Raw genomic sequence first — 25,380 nt, 5'->3', positions numbered from 1 at the left:
ATTGAGATAGGATGAACTTTAAGTCCTTTCTCAGATTTCACCGCTGGGGTTAAAAGAAAGGCCTGTGTGCCTCTACCACTCCGTATTTGTTAGTACTGGAGATTGAACTCAGGCCTACTGGTATGCCAGAATAACCCTCTACCCACTAAGTGACACATGTATATATAAAAGACATTGAGCAGGGACAGAATTGTTTCTGAAGCTGATAGTAGGGCCAGAATGTACGTGCTTACAGTTGTGACTGAAGTTTAGTGTTTGGGTAGAATTCAGAGCCTTGAATACCTTAGTCAAACACTTGCTATCAAACACCCTGCTACTGGGTGTTTGATTCCCTGCCAATGACTTCCAGTTCAGAATCATTTATTATTCATATTCATATATATTTGAAACATGGTCTTTTGTAGCGCACGTTAACATTGAACTTGCTATGTGTAAAAGTTTTTTTCTTCAGAACCCCTTTCTCTACTTTGGTTCTGGAATTACAGGTCATGAGTTGCTGGAAATTGAACCCAGGGCTTTGTTCAAACACTGTCTATACTCTATCTCCATCCCAAGGTCTAGAACACCTACAGGACTACCTCAGTTTAGCTAGGATTATAGGTCTGTACCACCATTTCCTGCTGTGATGGAGAAGTTTCTGTTGTCTAGTCTTCCTTAGCAGTCCACTTGCCTCAGGCTGCCATCCCATGGTCTCTTCAGGGGTTCATCCTTCCTGGCCAGGAAAGTTCTTACTTGGGTGCTGCTGCCTTCTGGGGACTTGCAGCAATGTTGTTTTTTCTTTTTTGAGATTTGGTCTCATTATGTGCCTTGTACCTCAACAGAGAGCCACCTACTGCTGCCCAGCTAGTGCTGGGATCAAAGGTGTATGCCACCATGTCTAGAAACTAGCAATGTCTTAATGATCACGACTTGGATATATGGATGCTTGCATACCTGGAGAGCGGAGGCCAGAGACCAACTAAACAATCAATCCTAAAGCACAATGAACAGACAAGACACCTAATCTACTGAGAGACTCAGACAGTCTCCCTTCCCCTCCCCTCATTCCTTTCTATTTAGCCTCTCTCCCTCCCTTTTTTCTTTTCTTTTTCCTTTTTTTTTTTTTGAGACAGTTTCTCAATGTAGTCCTGGATGTCCTAGGAATCTGTAGACAAGTCTGGCCCACCTGCCTACCTCTGCCTCCCAACTGCTGGGGTTAAAGGCATGCAACATCACACTCTGCTTAGAAGGTACTTTTAAAGTTAAGCGTTGCTGCCAGTGGTGGCACACACCTTTAGTCCCAGTACACAGGGGCCAGAGACAGGTGGATTACAGGACAGCCAGAGCTACGTAGAGAAGCCCTTACTGGAAAAACAAACAAATAAAACCAACTAACCAACCACAAGAAACCAAAAGACGTTTTTTTGTTTGTTTTCTGAGACAGGGTTACAAGTGTCTCCAGTTGGCTATAAACCTATGTCAGACTATGGCCTAAATTCCTGATCCTCCTACCATACCCAATTTGATTGATCTAAGTTGGGATAGCTCTTAAACTTTGTTTGTGCTCTGCTGTATTTTGTAACGCTTTCCTCTCTCATAACTGACACTAGTTAATACAATGAGTTATTGTTCTCTTAATTTCCCAGTTGACTTATTCCCTTATGGCTGATATTGCCTAGTGTATTATTCTTTTGAATAATGTCTTTTGAATAATGTCTCAATGTCTTCATTGAGAAGAGGAGTAGGCCAAAGGCTTTTTCAGGAGTAAGGGCGACATTGAAGGTAGAGGAGTTGAAGATGTTTTGGAAGAGTGATAGATACTACCTTTACATAATTTCTTTATTTATGTGGTGGGTGTAGCAGCTTTGAGGTAATGAGGTAATAAGGTAGAATAATAAAGATAGCATTTTCTAGAGAGGTGTGTTGGGTGGAGTGGGGAGGCTCAAGAGTTAAGGTTTGGTCATGTTCTATTTGAGAAAATCTGCTTAGTATCCAAGTAGCTATTTTGTACAGTCATGTGCCTGTTTACAGTCTTAGGCTTCCATTTGGGACTCACGGTGTTATATAACGGGAGATAGATGATGAGAAGAGGCTTTGAGTCCCTTTCAGTGAGTAAGTTTGCCACTCTCTCCCTTTCAGTTAGTAAGAAGGCAGATTTGAGAAGACAGGGAAGAGATTTAGGATAGCCCTTAATTGTACACAGTGGTACTAGGAAGTTTAAGAGTTCCTGAGCTTAAATCAGGTGATTTCAAATGGTGAGATAGGACAGAAGTGGACACCAGTGAGTGAGTCAAGGCTTTGGAAAAATACACTGACCTATCATTGAGCTTAAATCAGTGTCCATTTCAAGGGGTTGGCAGCTCTAGCAAAGTGTCAGAATTCTCCAGATGAATTGTTTAACTCAAGGGGGGATACTCTTCATTTAAGATGGCCAGCATTCAAGTATTGCCTGAGTACCAGGACTGCCAGTGGATGCTGTACACCCCACTGCCTTGTAGTCAGCGTTCATGGCTGGTTAATTTGGCCTTCCTAGTGTCAGCTCCAGTTCTTGTATTGCCCATAATGGAAAGATGAACATCAGTGGAAATATTAGACAAACTAGAGAAGGAGAGGACATGTGCTTTGACTCTTACTAAAGCTCTCTGTTCTCTTAGAGTGGGTTAGCATAACAATGTTTTCCTTAGTTGTCTCTTGGGTCTTGTAGTTAGCATTGCTTTTAAAATGTTGCTTTAGATCCTTTGCTGCCACAACCCTGTATCATTTAATGAAGTAGGGAGGAAGAGGTGTTTTCTGGCTGCTTTTGTTTACTGCTATCCCTTTTGGTTTTCTGGTAGAAGATTGTTGGCACAGTTGGGTTTTCTCATGGATAACTTCATCAAGGGCTGCTGCCACCTCCATTAGAGAACATGGTTCTGAGAAAGGGTGCCTTTAAGTGCAGGGTTAGTGTGTTCATCCTTGCAGTCTTGGCGTATGCCTGTTGGAGAAACTCACTGGGGGAGGGAAGTCACCAAATCTCTCCAAGTATATTGTGGTCTAGGAAAGCACTTGTAGCTAGTCCTTTTGTCAAGTGGCACCTGATTTCTGCCTCAGAGCCGGGTGACCTGTTAATAGTTGAAGCTATTATTAGGTCATCCAAGCATTTTTTTTCTAGATAGAGTTTGGGAATGATCCTCCCTCCTGGGGGTGTAAGTGTGTGTCGTTCTCTTTGTAGCCATGGCTGACTTGGAACTTACTATGTAGACCAAGCTAGCATAGAAGTCAGATTTGTATGCCTGTGCATGTTAGGCGCTGGGATCAAAGGTGTGTGCCACCACTCAGACGGGATATTCTTTAAAAAAAAAAAAAAAAAAAAGATTTATTTATTATTTATACAACATTCTGCATGCACACCAGATCTCACTATTGATGGTTGTGAGCCACCATGTGGTTGCTGGGAATTGAACTCCCTCAGGGACGTTTGGAAGAACAGCAAGTGTTCTTAACCTCTGAGCCATCTCTCTAGCCCAGGATATATTCTTGAACCCATTTTATGGACAATGTTCTGCCCTAAGATACAGGCTAGTGGCTGGCTACCTGAAGTTCTCCCTGGGCTAGTAGGTACTGAGAAGGAACCACTCACCTCATTTTTTTCCCCCTAATTTTTCACCGATAGGGCAGTGTTATCATGGACTGTATTTATGTATTTGCAGGATTTGTTCCAACACTGTTAAAACATGGTGGATTACTATGAAGTTCTGGGCGTGCAGAGACATGCCTCACCCGAGGACATTAAAAAGGCGTAAGTGATTTCATTTCTCAAGTATTCTCTGTCATGGGTCATTGGTAATAGATAGTGTAACTTGTGTCACTTAATCAACCTTTTGTTTTCCTTTTTTAAAATTAGATTTATTTGTTTTATATGTGAATGTTTTGCTTGCCTGTATGTATACCTGTGCTTAGTGTCCAACGAGGGTGAAGAGAATAGTATACGATCCTTCAGTACAGGCTTTATGGATAATTCCAACCATCGTATGGGTAATGGGAATCAAACTTGGTATCTCGGTAAGAGCAACAAGTGGAACACGGCACCCACCCTGTAGTGGGATCTAATCCAAGGGCCTCATACTTGATAGGCAGGCACTGGATTACTGCCCACCACAGACCTAAAGTAGCTTTTAATTGTATGGTTTAATTTTAAGTTAAATGCTAATATTAAAACAAAACAAAACAAAAAAGTAAAATGCTGACATTTGTGCTCAGACATGGGGCTCATTCAACATTCTACCTAATTGGTGATCTCTAGGTTTCTATGAAGAAAGACCTACCAGTCTTTAAAAAACCCAAAAGGTTGGATGGTTGGTTCTTGAGGAGGTAGACCTGGCTTTCACACTCTCATATACACACATGCACACACACCCAAAAACCTGACATCTCAGACTCTTTCCCAAAATAGAAATATTAAAATAAGGACATTTGTCCTTCTGTGCTAGAGGCCCTGTGTTCCATCCACAGTTCCAGTGGGTATGATCTATATTTACTTTGTGCTGCTTTATATTATGCCTTTCTCTTTCCCTGGTGTTTCTGAATTGCAATCCAGGCCTGTAGTCTCCTGAACTATATCTGCAACCCTTCACCATTATTTTTTTTAATTTTTATTTTTTATATTAATTACAGTTTATTCACTTTGTATCCCAGCTGTAGTCCCCTCCTTCATCCCCTCCCATTCCCACTCTCCCTCCCTCATCTCCTCCTATGCCCCTCTCCAGGTCCATGGAAGCTATTATTAGGTCCCCTCCATCTGACCCTAGCTTATCCAATCTCATCCGAAATGGCTGCATTATCCTCCTGTAGCCTGGCAAGGCTGCTCCCCCATCCAGGGGAGGCGGTCAAAGAGCCAGCCACTGAGTTCATGTCAGAGACAGTTCCTGTTCCCCTTACTAGGGAACCCACTTGAATACTGAGCTGCCGTGGGCTACAGCCAAGCAGGGGTTCTAGGTTATCTCCATGAATGGTCCTTGGTTGGATTATCAGTCTTAGAAAAGATCCCTCTACCCAGATATTTTGGTTCTGTTGCTATCCTTGTGGAACTCTTGTCCTCTCTAGGTCTTACTATCTCCCCTTTCTTTCCTAAGATTCCCTGCACTCTGCCCAAAGTTTATGAGTCTCATTATCTGCTTTTATACAATGCTGGGTAGAGTCTTTCAGAGGCTCCTGTCCTGTTTCCTGTTTTCTCCTTCTTTCAATGTCCATCCTGTTTGCCTGTCTGAGTGAAGATTGATCATCTTACCCAGGGTCTGTCTTCTAGCTCACCATTTTTTTTTTTTTTAAGATTTATTTATTATGTTTACAGTGTTCTGCCTGCATTTATGCCTGCAGGCCAGAAGAGGGTACCAGATCTCATTATAGATGGTTGTGAGCCACCATGTGGTTTCTGGGAATTAAACTCAGAACCTTTGGAAGAGCAAACAGTGCTCTTAACCACTGAGCCATCTCTCTAACCCCTAGCTCACCTTCTTTAGGTGTTCAGATTTTTGTAGGTTTATTCTATATTATATGTCTAGTATCCACTTGTAAGCTTTCACCATTATTTTAAACAATGCTGATGTAAAAGCTGGGCTCGGTGGCACATACCTGAAATCCCAGCACTCTAGGAGGCAGAGGCTGGTGGATATCTGTGAATTCGAGGCCAGCCTGATCTACAATGTGAGTCCAGGACAACCAAGGCTATACAGAGAAACCCTGTCTTAATAAACAAAAAAAGTTGGTGTGTAACAAGGTGTCAAAGTCCAGCTTTGACAGACTAGGGAAAAAACGGAGGAGATGTCCACAGAGTTAACAGATTAATTACTCTTCAGACTTTACTACTTAATTACTTATACTGCTGAAGAAAACTTTTGACTCAGGAATGAGCATCGGAGCCCATGCAAGAGTTCAGAGACTTATAACTCTTTATGAGTTAGAGGGAGATACACACACACACACACACACACACACACACACACACACACACACACAGATTATACATTTCCCACACATTCCATAGTACCAGTTCACACATACAGGCAAACATGCAGACATGTACACATTCATATGTACATTCAAGAGGTCCCCCATCAGACATGTACATGCATATACATAAGATTTTTACACACTTGTATATACGTATATTATTCAGACATCTATACATACAAACATACACAGACAAATACATATTTGGTGCGTGGTGGATGGAGTAAAACTCCTGTCAACCACCACCACCAACTTTAATTCTGTCCTGGCTTTTATACCCTCTTAAGACAAAGGTTCTCTATGTAAGAGATACAACCCTTAAACAAAAGGGAGTTACGAAAGACTATTGATTATAGGTGTTTTCAATAGAGCTGTATCTAGCTAGATATTTTTTTTTCATATATATGTGTGTTTGTATGTATATTATAGCTAGATCTTTTTAAGCAGTGGCTTTATTTATAAGCTCATAAGTTTAAAGCAGAAGATTTGTCTTTTATTTCAAGTGTACATTACATGTTCAGAGTAAAAGTTTTTTTAAAAGATTTATTTATTATTTATATAGTATTCTGCCTGCATGTGTATCTGTAGGCCAGAAGAAAGCACTAGATCACATTATAGATGGTTATGAGCCACCATGTGGTTGCTGGGAACTGAACTCAGTACCTTTGGAAGAGCAGCCAGTGTTCTTAACCTCTGAGCCATCTCTCCAGCCCGAGTAAAAATTTTTTATGTCATGGTTTTTACCAAGAAACAAGGTGTCTGTCTGTCTTGTCTTATATAGCTAACCGTTTATTCTTTGTTTTTATATTCACATGGTCCTGATAAATACCTGGATAGCATCCCTGGACTAAACCTAGAATAAATGTATTTCCTTGATCATTAATTTGTTTCAGCCTTCTTTTTCTCTCTGGTGTAATTCATGTGGTTCACAGATTATTTAGCTAATGTCAGGAGGGTAGAAGTTACTTGAATCAAAACATCATAAAGATTATAAAATCATCATCATATGATTCTGCAGGAAATCTAATGGAGAGGAGCACCGATGGAGCAGTAGGCAGTGAGGGGTTCTCTATTCCATGTCAGGTATATATGAGGGCTACAGTAATGACAAGCATGGAGAGGCAAATTAGCAGCAATAAGCAGTATAGAGGCAAAAACACTTGGGGCCTTGCTTAAACCAGGGATACCCCATTCATCAGCTGTGCGCTGTGCAAAAGTGAGCGGACTACCTCCAGAAAACTCACTTGATTGCATCAGATCCTTTTTGCATGTCTAGCCCCTAACAACCAAGGGGCATAACCAGTTGAGTCTTACTGTTCTATTTATTTCTGTTGCTGTGATGAAATGTCCCAAAAGAAACAGTAGAAAGGGGCTTATTTCAGGATATAGCCACATAAGCCCATCATTGTTGGGAAGTCATGGCAGAATCTTCAAACATCTGGTTACATTATATCAGTTGTTAAGAAAAATGAATGTGTAGATATTTTTTGCTTGTGCTCAGCTTGATTTCTCTGCTGTTTAGGACTTTTGATTATGGAATGATGCTGTCCCTAGTCTTCCTACATCAATTAAGATAATTAGGATAGCACCTCACAGACCTTCCCTCAGGGTAGCTCAGGGTAGGCAGTGCCTCGTTGAGATTGTCCTCCAAGTGAGTCTAGATTCTGTCAAGTTCACAGTTGGTTTTTATATGCTCCTTAATTTATACAGGACACTCGGTACTTGAGAGTCTTACTTAGTTCTAGCATTGGGTTATGAGGGACACAACTTATTTACCACTGAATTTACCCTAATTAACACGTATATTTTGCTTAAATTAAAATTGTGTACATACTAGGTACTCTTATCAGTGGCCATACTCTAGCCATAAAAGTTGATGTTTCAGTTTTATTTAGACACACAATCCAGAAAAGGTTGTTATTTAAAAGATACTAGGAGTCTGGCCTATGGTGTGGCTTGTGCTTCTTTACAACGGTGTGTGGAGGAAGGGCTGGCTGAGCAAGTAGAAATATAACAGAAGTTATTTAAATTATCTGTTCTGCTCAGTGGATAAGGCCTTGTCTAAACAAATATTTTGAGCATGCTTAGCCTGATCACCAGAGCCTATAATTTCGACACTTGAATCATCAAAATACAAATTTTTAAAATAATTCTTCTTGGGGCTGGAGGGATGGCTCAGAGGTTAGGAGCACTGTCTGTACTTTCTGAGGTCCTGAATTCAATTCCCAGCAACCACATGGTGGCTCACAACCATCTATAATGAGATCTGATGCCCTTTTCTGGGTTGCAGGTACTGTATCTGTAATAAATAAATCCTTTAAAAAATAAAAATTAAAATATTAAAAAAAAAAGTAATTCTTCTTGCCACTTTGTATTAATATCCTGAATTAGAACTTGCTTATTTCATTCTCAGGAAAAGGGGGCCTTACTGCTAAGATAGTATTAATTTCACCTAATAGTATAGCCATTTTTAGGGTAGGGTGTTTTTTGTCTGTCCTTCCCTTCTTTACTTCCTGCCTCCTTTCTTCCCTCCTTTCTTTCCTCCCTCTCTCTGGAGACAGGATCTCACAGGCTGGTCTCAGCTCAAAGACCCATTGCTGGAATTAAATGTGTGCACTACCATGCCTGGCTGCTTTTGGTAGTTATTAAAATTCTATGGTCTTCATATGCGCTCAGTACAGCATTTTCACTTTTCAAGGTATCGGAAACAGGCACTTAAATGGCACCCAGACAAAAATCCTGAAAATAAAGAAGAAGCAGAGCGGAAATTCAAACAAGTAGCCGAGGCATATGAAGTATTATCGGATGGTAAGTAAATCTGAGTTTGTGAAGGGCTCTTAGAGGGTGAGTTGGAATAAGGCTTTCCAAAGGTAGCAGAGTATAGACACAGAATTTATTTGCTTCCAGCTAGACTGCTTGCCCTTACGAAGGGTTTTTATTTCCTTGTGGTCTTTGTGTCTGATACATCTAACCATGAGCTGTAGGCTGTGGGCTCTAGCCATTGTTGTATTTCAGCAGGACCTTGTAAATGGGGTTTTACTACTTGGATAAGGAAGGGTTAGAACATTCTGCTCCAGTTTAGACTTTGATCCCTGACCTGGGATCTAGAGCATAGACAGTAGATGCCTCTGTGAAGGTGGCTATATTTTGCAGTTAGGTGAAGGTTAGCTGTCAGCTAGGGCAGCTATCAAATTTTGAGTTTGTGATAAAGGAAAGAATTTTTTATCTACAGGACTGGCAACAGTGCCAGAAACTGGAAAAGTACTGTCCACATTTTAAGCACCATCCCTGCTGTGGCCTGGCATGAGTCAAGGCAAAAGCATTTAAAAAGTTAGGTATTGGGCCTGGGGAGATAGCTCAGTTCAGCGGTTAAGAGCGCTGCTCTCCCAGAGGTCCTGAGTTCAATTCCCAGGAACCACATGGTGGCTCACAATCATCTATAAAGAGATCTGGTGCCCTCTTCTGGAGTGAAGATGTACATGCAGACAGAATATTGTATACATAATAAATAAATACGTCTTAAGAAAAAGTTAGGTACTGATTCATGATTCACTGACCATAGGAAATAGTAATAGGCCACTTATCTTTAAAAATCTGTTTCGACAAGGAACCTGATATAAAACTCACTGAGCCAGTTTGTTGGCATACAGCCCCTTGCATTATCTATACTCTGATATAGTATAGATACGATACGATACGATACGATACGATACGATACGATACGATACGATACTATACGATACTATACTATACTATACTATACTATACTATACTATACTATACTATACTATACTATACTATACTATACTATACTATACTTTAAAAACTCTCCCCAGTTTTAAAAACAACCCTGGAAACATTACTACACAAGTATCTATCTTTTTACTTGAGACACTGATAACAGAAATCCTGCAAATATGGCAGGGTCTTAATAATTGTGGGACTATTATGCTCTAGTGCCTGGAGCCTGGGCCTTAGAGCTTATGTTACTGTTCTTACAAGTTTTTTTAACTTTGATTTTATTGTTGTAGAATATGAGATTTTGGAGGAAAACGAAAGGATTTATACAAGTGGCAGCTATACTTTCGCTGTCCTAGTCTGGGAGTGCTAAGGCTGCAGGGCTTGTGAATACCAGCACAGCACCCATCAACCAAGTGTTTGGGTCAACTCGGCAAAACCTGAGTTTGTGCAGTGCAGCACAGGCCTGCCTCCTTTTGTGGTGTATGCTTATCCACTTTGCACTTTACCCAGGGCTCATAGCTTAACATCTATCCTCTGGACTTTTGTAGGAAGCATTTGTAGTACTTACAAGTTTGCCAACTGGCTGTTTAGGAGAGAGGGCAGAGAGTTAAGACTCCTGCCTTCTTTCTTTTAAAGCCAAGGTTTTTTTTTTTTTTTTTTTTTTTTTTTTTTTTTTTTTTTAAGTCTGGATATAGATTTAAAACAGGAAATATTGAGTGAATTTTGAGAGTTTGAAGGAACTTACCCATAATGATTGTTTTCTTTTTTCCTCAAATTTAAAGCAAAAAAGCGGGACATCTATGACAGATACGGCAAAGAAGGATTAAATGGTGGTGGAGGAGGAGGTATGTCAATGAATTTTCTCTTTGGAGACAAAAAGGTCTTCGTTGAGTTCGTATGATTTGTACCTGATGGTCAATATAGATTAGCCTTGAAATTGGTAAATTTGAATAAACATGGAGAAGTAAACATTAAAAAGAATCTCTTATTGGCCAGGCATGGTAGTACCTGCTTATAATCCTAATACCTTAGGAGACTAAGGCAGGACAGTGTCTGTGAGTTGAAAGCCTGCCTGGTGGGTTTTGGGTCACTCTATGATTATGGTTCTCCTGCAGTAACTCTTGACTCCTTAAAGGAATATAACAACAACAATAATAAAAAAGCAAAAGACAATTAGACAGGAGGTTTGAGAGTTCAAGGCCAGCCTGCTTTACATAGTGAGACCTTGCATCAGAAAAAGGAGTGGGGAGAAAATCCACCACACATTTGTCAAATTAGGAAATTATGTTGAGTTGTTAACTGTGATAGATAACCTCATTTTGTTTTTAGCGGTAAACCCATTAAGATTTAAACAGTAGATATTACCTATATGGTGCTCAAGCTGGGTATGGTGGATTATGTCTATAATTCCAGCACTCAGGGAGGCAGGTGGATCTCTGTAAGTTCGAAGCCAGTCTGTTTTATAAAGCGAGTCCAGGATAGCCAAGGTTATACAGAGAAATCCTATCTTAAAGAAAGAAAGAAAGGAAAGAAAGAAAGAGAGAGAAAGAAAAGAAAGAAAGAAAGAAAAAGAAAATGGTGCTCAGCAGATGAGCTGCTTCATCATGGTCCTTAGAAGTCTTGCTGTGACCTAATGTACCTATGGGGAAATTGGTGGAGTGAATATATTCTTGGCTTTCATAAACCTTTATAACTAGTGGCAAAAACAATGAGCAGCAATTTAGTCAGATTTTGGATATTAAAGAGCACTGTAGATTGGAAATTCATAGGCCTAGAGATCCGAGCACTCATGTGGTCAGTGATAGGCAAAGTGCAATTAGCATAAATGATAAGGCTTTTGGTTCTTACAGTTTTAGATGTATAGAATATGCTTTCTCTCTTAGACCATGAAGCATATAATGGGTTATAAACAAGCAGTTGCTTAGAAATGCCAGAATTTATAGCTAAACACTTTGCTGTGCTTGTATAGGTGGAAGTCACTTTGACAGTCCATTTGAGTTTGGCTTCACGTTCCGGAATCCAGATGATGTCTTCAGGGAATTTTTTGGAGGAAGGGACCCATTTTCATTTGACTTCTTTGGTAAGTACTTAGTTCAACCAGTTCATCCTTTTGTCTGGCCTGGTGGCACCTTTTGCATTTAACGTTGTGCTGGGTTATGACCTTTATCTTTACAGACCAGTGGAGTCATTAAACATTTTCTGCCGACCTTGTCAGAGTTTTTTGTGACTTTAGCAATAAAGATTTTAGTGTATTCATCCTAGTTAATTTGTTTTTGCCCTCCAGTGAGTGCATGGATGGGGCAGGACAGGATGTTGGAAATACGACCTTCTGTCTTTTAAAAAATATTTCTTGCTTCTGGTGCTCAGGATTTGAACCCAGGATTTTGGATATACTGACACCTTGACATTGACCTATCTCCACTCTACAAGCTAGTTTATGTATTAGTGAGTTTGTGAAATTTACTAGGCATCATAGATACTGTTCAGAACATACTGTTTCCATAAATAATTCTCTTTTCTGTCATTGTAGGATGCATCTAGAGCAAGGCAGGAGGAATCAGGAGTGTGAGGGTAGTTTTGTTAAGGCAGATGGTGTTAGGATAGCACCTGTTGGATTGTGGGGAAATAGATTCTCCCATCTTTTGCCTTTAGTTTTATGCCTGACCCTGGACTCTGAGGTATATTGTGCACAGGTGCCTTTCCATGACCTTGTTAGCTGTCATTTAGTTATTAGAAATCTTCTTTATTGCTGAGACCCTTTTGGTGAGCGTTTGATAATGGGAGGTCAGGGTTGAACATGTTATTGCTGCCTCTCTTGTTCTGGTGCACTGAGAATGGAAACATGCTGTGAGGCTGAAGAGACATGAACATCACCAGCAACCTCTCAGGAGGTAAAAAGTACAATTGTTTCTACTAGTAATAGCAAAGAGAGACAGGTAGGATCCCTGCATGTCACGATGTCATGGGTATGAAGAGGAACAAGTCACCCAAGATCTGGTAGGTCTTGGACTTTTCATGTTGTGATACTATAGTTATCTCAATGGGTGTGGGGTCGGAGGGAGAGAAGAGAGACTTTTTCTTTATCCTGCCTTTTAGAGAAAGAGAGGGGTGGGGAGGAGAGAATTTATTTTGCCTTCCTGAGGGAAGGAAAGCAGTGAGTGTGTCAAGAGAGCACATACTCACTCATAACTGAAATTAAATAGAAAGGTTATTGTGAGGGTTGGGATGGATTGCAGTTTGACATTGAAAACCTGCTTGTTTAATATTACAAAAAAAAAACAAACAGAAGGCTCTGTAAACAAGTTAGTAAGAGTGAGGCAAATAAAGATTGTTGCTTGAGTATTTACACAGGAACACAATAATAAATGTATATTAAAAAAAAAAAGTAAAAGGTGTCATATGCTTATAATCCCAGTGCTCAGGGATGCAGAGGCAGGCCTGGTCTACCAAGCAAGTCCAGGACAGCCATAGCTACACAGAGAAATCCTGTCTCAAAGAAACAACAACAACAAAAGGCCGGGCTTGGTAGCACATGCCTGTGATGTCAGCAAAAGCAGGCTGATCTCTGAGTTACAGGCCAGCCTGGTTTATAAAGTTAGTCTAGGATAGCCAAGGCTATCCCGAGAAACTCAGGTTAAAAAACAAACAAAACAAAACAAACAAAAAAAAAACTAAACAAAAAAGTAAATCTCTACTCTGGCCTCTACATATTTCAGACAAGCAATAAGTAATTTGTAATAAGATAGAAACAAACACTTGTTACTTGAATTTTGAATTTTTTGTTACTTGAATGTGCTAAAATATAGCTAGATGATTAGATGAGATCATGCCCAGCTGCAGTACCAGCTTTGTGGATGTTACTCTACCTAGCAATAAGAAAAACAATAAAATTACTGAGGGTATTTTTTTTTTCTTCAAAAGTTAGCATTTAGTAATTTACAACTTGGTTTGTGTGGGGCAGCATGTTGGGTTGAGTCTGTTCTGATGTCCTATCTGCTGAGTGAAAGACTTGTCTTCTGAAGCTTGGGTATTAGTAAGATAAAGGAGGCTAACTCTTCTGTCTCTGAGGAAGTCAGGCATCTGAAATACTGCTTTATCTTTCTTTCTTTCTTTCTTTCTTTCTTTCTTTCTTTCTTTCTTTCTTTCTTTCTTTCTTTCTTTCTTTCTTTCTTTCTTTCTTTTAAGATTTATTTATGTATTTATTTACTTATACATTATTCTGTCTGCATGTATGACTGTAGGCCAGAAGGCATGGGCTCTCATTATAGATGGTTGTGAGCACCATGTGGTTGCTGGGAATTGAACTCAGGACCTTTGGAAGAACAGCCAGTGCTCTTAACCTCTGAGCCATCTCTCCAGCCCTTGCTTTATTTTTCTTGACTAAAGAAAAAATAGAGCCAGCCATGGTAGCATGTGCCTTTAATCCTGGCACTCAGGAAGGCAGGCAGATGGCTGTGAGTGTGAGGCCAGCCTGGTCTACAAAGTGAGTCCAGGACAGCCAAAGCTACACAGAGAAACCTTTCTCTCTTGAAAAAAGAAAAAAAAATTAAATCCTGTTGTGTGATACCCATCTTTGTAATCTAGAACTTGGGAAGTTGAGGCAGAAGGAACATGAGTTTGAGGCCAGTTAAGACTGCAACAAAAAAAGTAAGAACAGCCCTCAAAAATCTCACTTAGGGTGAAAGGTAAAAAATTAAGTGCTGTAGATATTGCTCAGTGGTGGATGTTTGCCTCATGTGTACAATTTCTAGATTCTATCTCTAGCACTGTCTCTAGCACTGAAAAAAAGAAGCATGTACTTTTTTTTAGTGAATTAACAGTGCTTGTTTTCATTGAGAAAAAGAATCTAACACTCTAGTCTTTGGACAGTTTTTTTTTTCTTTTAATTCAAGGTATGTATTAGAGCTTTTAATTAGATGTGCCTAAGTTTTTATCAGGAGTACAAGAATATACTAGGCTTGCTGAGATCTTCTCCACCTCAGGTATGGCTCAGGTATGCACTCCCTCCCTGTGATGCCGTGATGAGTGTGGCAGTGATATTTCTTCAATCCATTCTTGTAGGTGTTCTAGGGGACTTCCATTTTCAGGCAGTAAGGATTTTCGCACAGGAAAAGAAGTTGCTCCATGGCTACTACGTGTATGAGGTGACCGTGCAGCCTGCTGGTGGTATGTGGAGTGTAGACTGGGTCCCTCGTACAGGGCTGCGGGATCTAGTGCTTGGTTAGCAGCCCGGAGCCCTCGTAAACCCAGTCACAGTGTCTTGGTTGTAGCCAGTCAGTTTTCAGTTTTCAGTTTTCATACAACCAACTTCTATAATCCATTTATTTTATTATTAGTTTTTGGCTTAGCTTTTCAGAGTAGCTTAGTCTATTACAAATATACTGGATTCAGTATAACATGCTGTGTTCGTAATCACAGCTACTTGGGAGGCTAAAACAGATCCTAGTTTGAGGCTTCTGGGTTTTATAGACCTTGTCCCTATCCCTTTTCTGTTTCAGAAAGTAATTTTTAAGATTTTTTGTTTTAAAATATAGACCAGACCGTCCCTTAGTCAGCCTTCCAATTGCTGGGATTTCACAATGTCCTCATGTCCTGTTATATTGTTGAGCTACACTATGCTCAAAATTTTCCCCTGGTGGTGAGGCGGGATCCTCACCTTAGAGACCTTGGAGAGGGAGATGCTCTGGGACCCTGCAGAAGCTGAAACACTTTTCCCTGTGACTAGCACTTTTCCAGGAAGGCCAGTATATAGGCAGTTTCCAAAGGAGCTCACTAGTGGAGGGGGTTGGTTGTACATGGAAGGTTAAGGCTAGCTAACCTTTCTGAGAATATGGATCTCCCACAAACGAACCTTTGTTTAAATGTTGATTGAAAACAGGATGTGTATACATTTAAATTAGGATGATCTCTTCATGTGTTTTGCTGACCCAGGACGTCATTACTTGGGTCCTGGTTATGTAAACCTGGTAGTGTAAAACTGATAAGTACCCAACAGAGGACTTTTGATTCTATTTAGTCATGGCAGGAAGTCTTTCCTAGAGACCTGTGTGGGTTCAACTCCATTTTATTTTAATTCTCAGGAATGGCCAAACTGCCTTTGACTGAGAGAGGGTCTTCCTTTCCCTTTACCTGGTAGTATGTTCTTTCTTCAGAAAGACTTCTGAACTCTGGGGAAGGACTAGTAGGCCCAGGTCATTGGAAGAAGCCATGGTGTGGAGAACCTTGGGAAGAAACTTTCTGGGGGAGGGTAATTGTGTGGAGGGTAATTTTTCTGAGCCATAAATTTAATGTAGTGAGTCAGTCATTTTACTCTCCAGGATTCGAGGAAGTGGCCAGTGAGGACTTGGAGCCTAGTGAAGAACTAGACCAGCCCTGTTTTGAGGAGTCAGTAGAAGACACCCTGAGTGACGAGCACAGTGAGGTTTTGGATGTGATATCCAGTGAGGAGCTGGACCTTAGTGAAGATGAGTCGAGTGAAGGCTGTAGCTGGGGCCAGGGCGGACTTCTCAGTGAGGACCTGGACCTCATCTCCAGCGAGGAGGAAGCCAGTCTCGGGGATGCGGAGGAGCTCAGCGAGGAGTATGAGGAGCTGCTGAGCGAGGAGGATCACAGTGGGCCGGAACCCGAGGCGCTGCTTGTTCAACAATAAACAAAAACGAATGGCCTGGGTCTCTGTTTTATAAGAAAGTATTTATTTTATTTAAAGTTTATCTAGAATAAAAAGAAATGCTTCTATCACCACCATGTTGTATTTGGTCAGATTACGAAAGTTGACTTCGAGACCAGGGAGGGGAGGGGGCCCAGATGCCCTAGAGCAGTGCACTTTGTAGGATGGCTAGGCTAACAGCCCGAGTAGTACTGGGAGTGCTGTAACAAAGTACTTAGTGATTGAAACAAAAACTTCCTCAGAGTGCTGCAACAGAGTACTTAGTGATTGAAACAAAAACTTCTCAGAGTGCTGCAACCAAGGTATAGGTATTCTGTGGTCCCTACTGACCTGGGGCAGATGTGCGGTAGGCAACCCCCACATGCTAGAGGACTCAGTGAGTCTTCCTATAATCTCAGTATCCAGTTTCTCCAGTGACCAGTGATGATCCTCGGTCCATGATTCCATTTGATCCTGATTACTTTTGGGAGCTGAGAGTAAGATCCCAGGATCTTTTGAGATGAGATTCCAGCCCAGCAAGACTCTTAGCAGTTGCTTAGGTTTAAATCTTCGTCTATACAGTTTAGGAACTAGGAGTTTGGAGCTAGAAAATACTGAAAGCTCAGAATATTTAGAACAACTGGAAGTTAGGAAAAATGTAACGCAGAGATTCGAGTAGCAGCAACAAAGCAGATGGGTTAGTCTTGCACTTGGATTGGTGACGCATGCGTCTCAGGTTTGATCGCAGATGTCCTCAGTTGCTCTAAGGACAGAGTATTGTTTTCCCATTGGGATTTGAAGGGGAGGGGTAGATAAGATGTAAAAGTATATAGAAACACGTTATAGACCAGTTTCCAGCTAGTTGTTAAAATGCCACATTTTCATTGGCTTTTAGACCATAGCTTGCTTGCATCTTTCATTAGCTTCCTTACATATGCTTAAAAATGGACTGTTGAAGTGTATGTAGATGCCACATTAAATTAGAGATTGATAGTTAACTGTGCTCTCAAATTTGTCCTGGCCATGAGGAACGAGGATGGGGGCTACTTTGGTGATTCTTTCTGGAATGATCTGGTTGATTCAAGGTTGTTGGAGTAGAGGACATGATATTTAAAGTTTTTAAAGGCTTGTGTTTTTTGCTATAGGAGCCTGATACCTGGTCACTTCCACAGTTTTTTTGAGCAGTGCAGTGAAATTTTCATGTACTTTCTAAGGTTTTTCTGTAGCATTTCCTATTTGCCACTCCTCCCTCCTCCCAAAAAACAAACAACAACAACAACAAAAAAAGGAAAAATTGAAGAAAACAAGCACCTTTTTTGGTTGCACACTTAAAAAATTTAATTTTTTGAGAAAAGGTCATTACATGTAGCCCCACCTGGCCTGAAATTTGCTATGTAGACCGGGGTGGCCCCAAAACCCTGCCTTTGCCTTTTTCTCCCAGGTGCTAAGATTAAAGGGGTGTGTATCACACCTGGCTTAGTTCATATACTTTTATGCTGTGTTCTTGACAGTGGACAACTCACGGGTGAGTCCTGCATTCTGAATAGGTATATCCTGGTGTAGGCTTAGGGAACAATGGCAGTGTGTTCCTTCGTTTACCTTGTGGAAGATCAGAGTAGGCTCACATTTCGTGAGAGCAGTTAACATAGAAGGTAGAACTAAATACTGAACCGTTATCTTAGAGCAGAAAGGACGCCTTAGCCCACTAACAAAGCCATTGGGTGTCCCTGTATGTTCCTGTATGTGATTATTGTGTCTCTAGGGCTCCTTATGAAGTAGATTAGTTGTAAACAAAATTGCTTAGAAGTTTGGAAGTGACAGAATCTGTTTAACATACACGAAATCTTTTACTTTTCTCCATTCTGGCTGGCTGTCTGTGGGTCAGTGTGGTTTTATTTCTGTTAATTCCAAGTAGTCATTTTCCACTCTTGAAGTGTAAAAGATACCACTTGAAAAACTGGAGTAGTTGTAATGAGTGAGCACTTTAAATTTAACTCTTAGTCAGTGGAATTATTGCTTGCCCTTTATGTCTCTTTAGGATGGCTGGCTTTTTGTTGTTGTTGTTGTTGTTGTTTTGTTTTGTTCTTCTTTTTCCTTTTAAAATTATTTTTGTTTTATGTACGTTGGTGTTTTGCCCCCATGTATGTCTGTGAAGGTGTTAGATCTCTGGAACTGGAGTTAGATAGTTGTAAACTACCATTTGAGTGCTAAGAATTAAACCCAGATACTCTGGAAGAGCAGCCAGTGCTTTTAACCACTGAGCAATCTCTCTAGCCCTGTCTTTTTTTGTTGGTTGGTTTGTTTTTTATTGAGAACTGGTTTCACCATGTGGCCTTGGCCAGCTGAGAATATATAGCAGTCTTTTGCTTCTTTAGGGCTAGGATTAGGGGCCATGTGTAACTGCTTAGCAGTTTTTGGGGGGAAAGTAGGTCCCAATGAATTACCCAGGTTGGCCTTGGAAAGCCTAGCTCTTGTGCTGTGCTAATGCGTAGTATTGATAATTTGGTCTTAAAGTCACAGAGGTTTTAGGTTTTAGAAATTCCCGTTGTATATTCTATATGTGTGTCCCTCCCCATCCCCCACCTTGTCCCTTTCCCCTTTTCCTTTTCTGTTTTGGCTTCTGTGTTTGGGAGTTGATAATGGAAGCACAGGGGATGGATGGAGTGTTTGGGCCACTAGTCATTAGTACATTCTCCCTGTTGTGTGAGCTGTGTTGAGTGCATGGTTTTCCTCTGGGTTTTCACTGGTAGGGGGCTCACAGCAGCATCAGATTTGAAATTAGGGTGAAATGTAAAATTTGGGCATTTCATCAGTATTACATATTTACCTCCTTCAGGCTTTTGTTGACTTTTATGTTGCTCAGTCTTCCTTCCTTCCTTCCTTCCTTCCTTCCTTCCTTCCTTCCTTCCTTCCTTCCTTCCTTCCTTCCTTCCTCCCTCCCTCCCCCCCCCCCTCCCTCCCCCCCCCCCCCCCCCCCCCCCCCCCCCCTTAGGTATTTTTCTCAGTCACTGGAATATTGGTTATTTCAGTGTCAGAGAACAGAATCACACAAAGTTTCTCCTTAAGATATCCTTTAAATTTTATGTGTGTGGGTACATAACTAGTGCTGGCAGCGGCCAGAAGAGGTAGTCTGATTCAAGGCTAGAGTTATGAATGGCTGTGAGCTACCATGTATATGCTGGGAATTTGACCCTCTGGGTCCTCTGGAAAAGCAGTCAGTACTCTGACCTACTGAGCCAACTTCAGCCTCCTCTTTTTATTTTTAAGATTTATTGATTATGTATACATGTACACCTGAATGCCAGAAGAGGGTACCAGATATCATTATAGATGGTTGTGAGCCACTTTGTGGTTGCTGGGAATTGAACTCAGGATTTCTGGAAGAGCAAGCAGTACTCCTAACCTGAGCCATCTCTCCAGCCCCCTTCAGCCTCCTCTTTAAAAGTTTTACTTACTAAAGTATGTGTGATCACGTGTGTTGACTATTGGAGGTCAGAGAACATTTTACCTTGATAGTGTAAGTTCCAAGGATTGCACTTGTGCCTCCAGCTGTATTTATGTGCTGAGGCATCTTAGCCCTTGTTCTGTTTTCATTCTTTGAACATGGTAACTGAAAATGATGTTTTGGTGGCTCATGGGATAGAACAAATAGCCACTGAGTTAGCTACACTGCAGCCCCCAAATAATCCAGAACAACCAATAAGGAGAAATTGCAGGTTACAACCCTTGAGTTTACTATAAATGGGTCCTTTTATATTGTTTTGTACCCTTTAAAGAACAACAAATGAGACCACTAAATAAAACTTTTGGAAATAAAACATTTGCAAAATAAAGACATGGTTGGGGCAAGGCTTGGCTGTTAAAAGTACTTGTTGTGCAAGCCTGATGACTTGTTTGTGTACATCCAAAGACAGTAAAGGTGAAAGGAGAGAGAAAAACTGTCCTGTGACCTCCATAAAAGCATGTAAGTATCTCCATTCCAAATTGTGTACATACATATACTTTTAAAGATTTCAAAAATGACAAAGGCTTGGTTGGGTTAAGATCAGCTGTGGAAAATTGGTTTTTCATGATGATGTGGATTGACCCCAGTTGGTGAATTATCACATAGCTTGTTTTACCTTCTTGTAATTCAGGTGAACAGGGTATCAGAGACTAGGCTGGCTTCAAACTCAGCTTTGTAGCTGAGGATAAACTTGAACATCTAGTCCTTCTGCCTCTTCCAAGTGTTAGGTGCTGGGTTCACAAATGCTGGGGATAGAATCTAAGCTCCACCCTCAGCCCAGCTGTTGGAGATTGTTTTAAATATATATATTTAAAGATAGGATCATACTATATAATCCTGACTGGCCAGGAACTCAGAGATCTCTCTTCCTCTGTCTCAAGTGCTAAGATTAAAGTTATAAACACCATACTAGCCTGTGATTCTTCTGTTTTTTTGTTTGGGCATTATAAAAACATGAATCACGGGGGCCTGAAGAGCTGGTACAGAGGTTAAGAACACTGGCTGTTCTTCCTAAAGGTCCTTAGTTAAATTCCCAGCAACCACATGGTGGCTCATAACTATCTATAGTGAAATGTGGTGCCTTCTTCTGGTGTGTAGGCAGGATGCTTTATAAATAATAAATAAACAAATCTAAAAAAAAAAACGAGCCATGAGTCACCATGTTGCAGGTCTTCTGTCTGGGAAACTTCAGTGGCATGCATACTTGACTTACTGGCTGCTAATAAAGAGAGCCTCATAGTATGTGTCCAAGTTTTATTTGCAGTCTTCATAGCTACTGGGAAATGTTGCTTAGTCTTTATCTTTTAAGTGATTACAGAATAGGAAAAAGGTGGAGAGATGGCTCAGTCTTTAAGGTCTGTCCTGTATTGGATCACAGCGCTCAGGTCAAACAGTTCATAACCCAGTGCCCCTTCTGGTTTATGGGCCTTATTCCCAAGTGAGGAAACCCGCACACACACACTCATATTTAACAATAAAATCTGGGGGAGAGGTTTGTTTCTTTTTTTTTCTTTTTTTAAAGATGATACCCCTTAGTCACAGCCCAGACAGCAGTTTACTCCAGTTGTCTGCCTGGCTGACCTGCTCTGGGGTTGGGTAGAGTTGGTCCTCTTGGTGGACACATACAAGTTCCTGTCATCCAGCCACTGCCGGATCTTGGAAGAAGCTGGCCAGGGCCACTTAGCAGGGCCCTTAGGCAGAGCTGCCTGATCAGTCATGTTCAGAATAACCTTCTTGTGCTTCTGCTCTGTGTCCACCTCTGGCTTTCTGGAGTACAAATAGCCTTTCTTTTGGGAAATACTGGACATAGATGTCTGTTCAGGAACCAGGGCATACTAGGATGTTGTATTCATCTGATTTCAGACAGAGCCATTAGTTCCTGCTTTGTACTCTTTTGCCCTTTTGTCATTTATGCATCTATGACAATGTCTATACATTTACATTTGAAAGTATGTAGTGTATGTTTCTTTACAGATTTTCCTTTTTTCTAGGGGAAATAAAAACCCTAAGGTTTAAAAGGTAATAGCTATAAGTCCTATGTTGTTAGCTGCCATAATAAAAAACTGAATTTGCTTCTGGCTTTAGATTGCAGTGTTGATACCTGTATTCCTTGCTGAGTCATTGTTGAGCTTTCCTTTTCAGGAGCATCATCGTGTTTCCAATTAAGTGATAGTCACTTGTTTCAGCAAGAGTACTTCGCTTAGGTTAACATTGGTTCAGATTCCTGTGTGTTCTTGAGTGTCTGCCTACTTCTGTGTCTGTATCACATGGGCCCTATCCGTGGAGGCCAGCAGAGTATGTCAGCGTCAATGTGGCTGCTGGGAACTGAAACTGTGAAAGTTAACACGTGCTATTTATCTCTCAGTCAACTCTACAGCCCTATCTTTTAAAGATTTTGAGTCATCAAATTAAATAGAAACGAGAAGGGACTTTTGGGGACAACTTTATTAGGAGTCACAAGCAGTTACATTCATGTGATGCTGCTGTCCTGGAAATTTTGTAGACTAGGCTTGTCTCATTCAGAGATCTGTGTCTTCCAGCTTGGATTAAAGGTTTGGGCCACCTTGCTGGACTCTGGATTGTTTTGGAGAAAGCTCCTCCTCTCTGTACAAGTAAGGTCAGAGGCTGGAGAGATGGCTCATTGGTACTATCCTTGCCGAAGATCAGTTTCTAGAACTCAAGTCATGCATCTCACAGCTACCTTTAACTTTAGCTTCTAGGTGATCCGATACTTCTGGCCTCTGTGTGCACCTGTATGCACATTCACCCAACCTATGCAAAGATACACAGGTGTATAAAATAATTAAAAAGAAAAATGACAAATTTGACCTAAGGTTGAAACCATCTTTTTGGGTTTTTTTTTGAGACAGGGTTTTTCTGTGTAGCCTTAGCTATTCTGGATTCAAACTCACAGAGGTCTGCATGCTTCTGCCTCCCTGAGTGCTGGGATTGCAGGCATGTACCACCATGCTTGGCTTGTTTTTGTTTTTTGAGACACGGTTTTTCTATGTAGCCCTGGGTATCCTGGAACTTGTTCTGCAGACTAAGCTGCCCTCGAACTCACAGAGAACTGCCTGCCTCTGGGAGCACTGAGATGAGAGGCGTGAATCACAACATTGGCCTCAAAATACCTTTTATAATGAGCCTGATTGTGTCCTGAGCAAAAAGCTTTGTTGAATTGCCCCCTGAAGGCTTGATGAAGAGCAAGGTATATGTGGATGTGTTGTTGTTATTAGGAATTTGATCATTTGCTTTGTAGAATTGAGCTTTATTTGAATGATACCAATAAGTGAGAGTTGATGGGCATGTGCTCCAGACCTGCCAAGAGCTGTAAGATAATCTTAATAGATTATGTCAAGGCATTAACTCATTTTCCTTCTCCTATGGAAAGAATAAGGTTCATTTTTTCATAACACAAATTCTTTTATTTGTTTCTAGAAGACCCATTTGATGACTTTTTGGGGAACCGAAGAGGTCACCGAGGAAGTAGAAACCGAGGTACTGGCTCGTTTTTCTCTGCCTTCGGTGGATTTCCTGCGTTCGGTGGATTTCCTGCTTTTGATACAGGTATTAAAGTCTTAGATTTGATCTTTTAGTTAGCATAGTTTGAAGTTTGTATGGTGCTAGGCAAGTGGGTCTCTTTGCTTGGAAATCTGTTTCCTATTTTGAGAGATGTAGACGTTCTTAGTGTATAGCTCCGTGTGAAGGTAGTGGTGTAATACTACCACACTGGATGCCAGTTGAAGATTCCAGGTTTGAGCCCAGTCTGGGCTTTATAAAGAAACCCTGCCTCAAAATAAAAGCCTTGGCACCACAGTAGGGTATGGTGGGGTATGTAGTAGTCCCTGCATTAAGGTGCTCATAAGATGTGCACCAGTTGTGATGTACTCATGGGGTCTCAGAATCTGAATATGAGAAAACAGGGCCTTATTCTTAGCTTTAAAAAATTTCTATTCTCTGTGTGAGTATTTGGCCATATGCATGCCATGGTGTTTGTTTGGAGGCCAGAGGGAGATCTCTTAGAGTTGATGTTCTCCTTCTACGTGGGTTCTAGGTTGTCCTTTTTTTTTTTCTTCCCCTGAGATAGGGTTTCTCTATGTAGGCTTTGTAGACCAGCCTGGCCTCAAACTCACAGAGATCCACCTGCCACTGCTTCCCAAGAGCTGGGATTACAGGTGTGTGCCACAGCACCCAACTATCCATCAGGTTTTAATGGCAAGCTCCCTCCTGTCAGTCTCTCTTCTGGTCCTGTTCTGTCCTCTCCGCCCTCCACCCCCCCCTGATTGTTCCCTCTGAGAGGGTGGAGAGAGACCACTGAAAGAAAGTAGCTGTTGGCTGGAGAGATGGCTCGGAGGTTAAGAGCACTGGCTCCTCTTCCAGAGGTTTTAAGTTCAATTCCCAGGAATCACATGGTGGTTCATAACCATCTATAGTGAGAACTGGTGCCCTCTTCTGGCCTGCAGGCGTACATGCAGGCAGACGACTGTATACATAATGAATAAATAAATCTTAAAAACAAAAGTATCTATACCTCTTTCTGATGATGGCCATGCTGTTCACTGACATATTGTGTCCTCATCTCCCCTTGAAACACACACAGACACACACACACACACACACACACACACACACACAATCTCTAGGATGATCCTGAGCTCACAGGTATCCACCTCCCGCTTCATTCTCCCACATGCTGGGATTAAAGTCATGTGCTACATCAAGGTCTTCACATATGGCTCTTTGAGGCAGCTTTTGGATAAAAAAAAAAAGCTTAAAATTGTGTGTTTCTGCATTTTTGAGTGTATGCATGGGCACTTGGGGACCACTTGGTGAGCATGGAGGCAGAGAGGACTTTCGTAGTCACTTCTACCATGTGGGTGGATCAAATTCAGGCTTGACAGCTGGTACCTTAACCCACTTTGTCATCTCACTGGCCCTCTTTGAGGCTTATAAATTTTGGACCTAGTAAGTTTTGCATGAAACTTGGGAGTATGCAGCCTTTAACTGTATTTTTTGTTTCTTTATAGGCTTCTCTTCGTTTGGGTCAATAGGTCATGGGGGTCTTACTTCATTCTCTTCAGCGTCATATGGTGGCAGTGGAATGGGCAACTTCAAATCAATATCAACTTCAACTAAGATTATTAACGGCAAAAAAATCACTACAAAGAGGTATTTTTCTTAAATTAATTTATTTCTTCTGAGGCAGTAAACTCAGTTAGATGAGGAATTCCCTTTCACTTAGATTAGTCTGGCCTCCAGTTTACAGAGATACAGAGATCCACCTCATCCAAGATCTAGAATTTATTTATTTTCTCTGTGCAGAGTTTCTCTGTGAAGCCCTAGCTATACTGGAACCTGCTCTGTGGCCCAGGCTGCCCCTGGACTCAGAGACCTGCCGCCTCTGTGGCCCAGTTGCTGGGGTTAGAGTCATGTGCCACCACACCCATGGCAACGTTGTTGATTCTTCTGCCTCCTGGGATTACAGTACTGTGGTCACAGCTTTGTGGCACTATTGTTTTGG

The 25,380-nt window shown here is 41.2% G+C and overlaps 1 protein-coding gene across 2 annotated transcripts in view; it reads left to right on the top strand.

Moving 5' to 3' along the window:
* The window catches only part of Dnajb6 (DnaJ heat shock protein family (Hsp40) member B6), a 37,427-nt gene that overhangs the window by 10,545 nt on the left and 1,502 nt on the right, over window positions 1-25,380 (top strand). The window contains exons 2-7 of one of the 2 annotated variants that reach the window (XM_055612672.1): window positions 3,669-3,757; window positions 8,666-8,775; window positions 10,491-10,553; window positions 11,678-11,788; window positions 23,301-23,426; window positions 24,887-25,028. In XM_055612672.1, coding sequence (XP_055468647.1) covers window positions 3,693-3,757; window positions 8,666-8,775; window positions 10,491-10,553; window positions 11,678-11,788; window positions 23,301-23,426; window positions 24,887-25,028 — 617 coding nt within the window. In that variant the 5' untranslated portion in view covers window positions 3,669-3,692. Of the gene's footprint in view, window positions 1-3,668; window positions 3,758-8,665; window positions 8,776-10,490; window positions 10,554-11,677; window positions 11,789-23,297; window positions 23,427-24,886; window positions 25,029-25,380 lie in introns of both variants that reach the window. The other variant, XM_055612671.1, reaches the window with a different exon arrangement.

This window comes from Psammomys obesus, unplaced genomic scaffold (assembly GCF_907164565.1).
Source record: "Psammomys obesus unplaced genomic scaffold, mPsaObe1.curated_primary_1811, whole genome shotgun sequence".
NCBI classification, from domain to species: domain Eukaryota; kingdom Metazoa; phylum Chordata; class Mammalia; order Rodentia; family Muridae; genus Psammomys; species Psammomys obesus.
The sequence above is the reverse complement of the archived record's forward strand: the minus strand, read 5'-3'. Positions and strand labels throughout refer to the sequence as shown.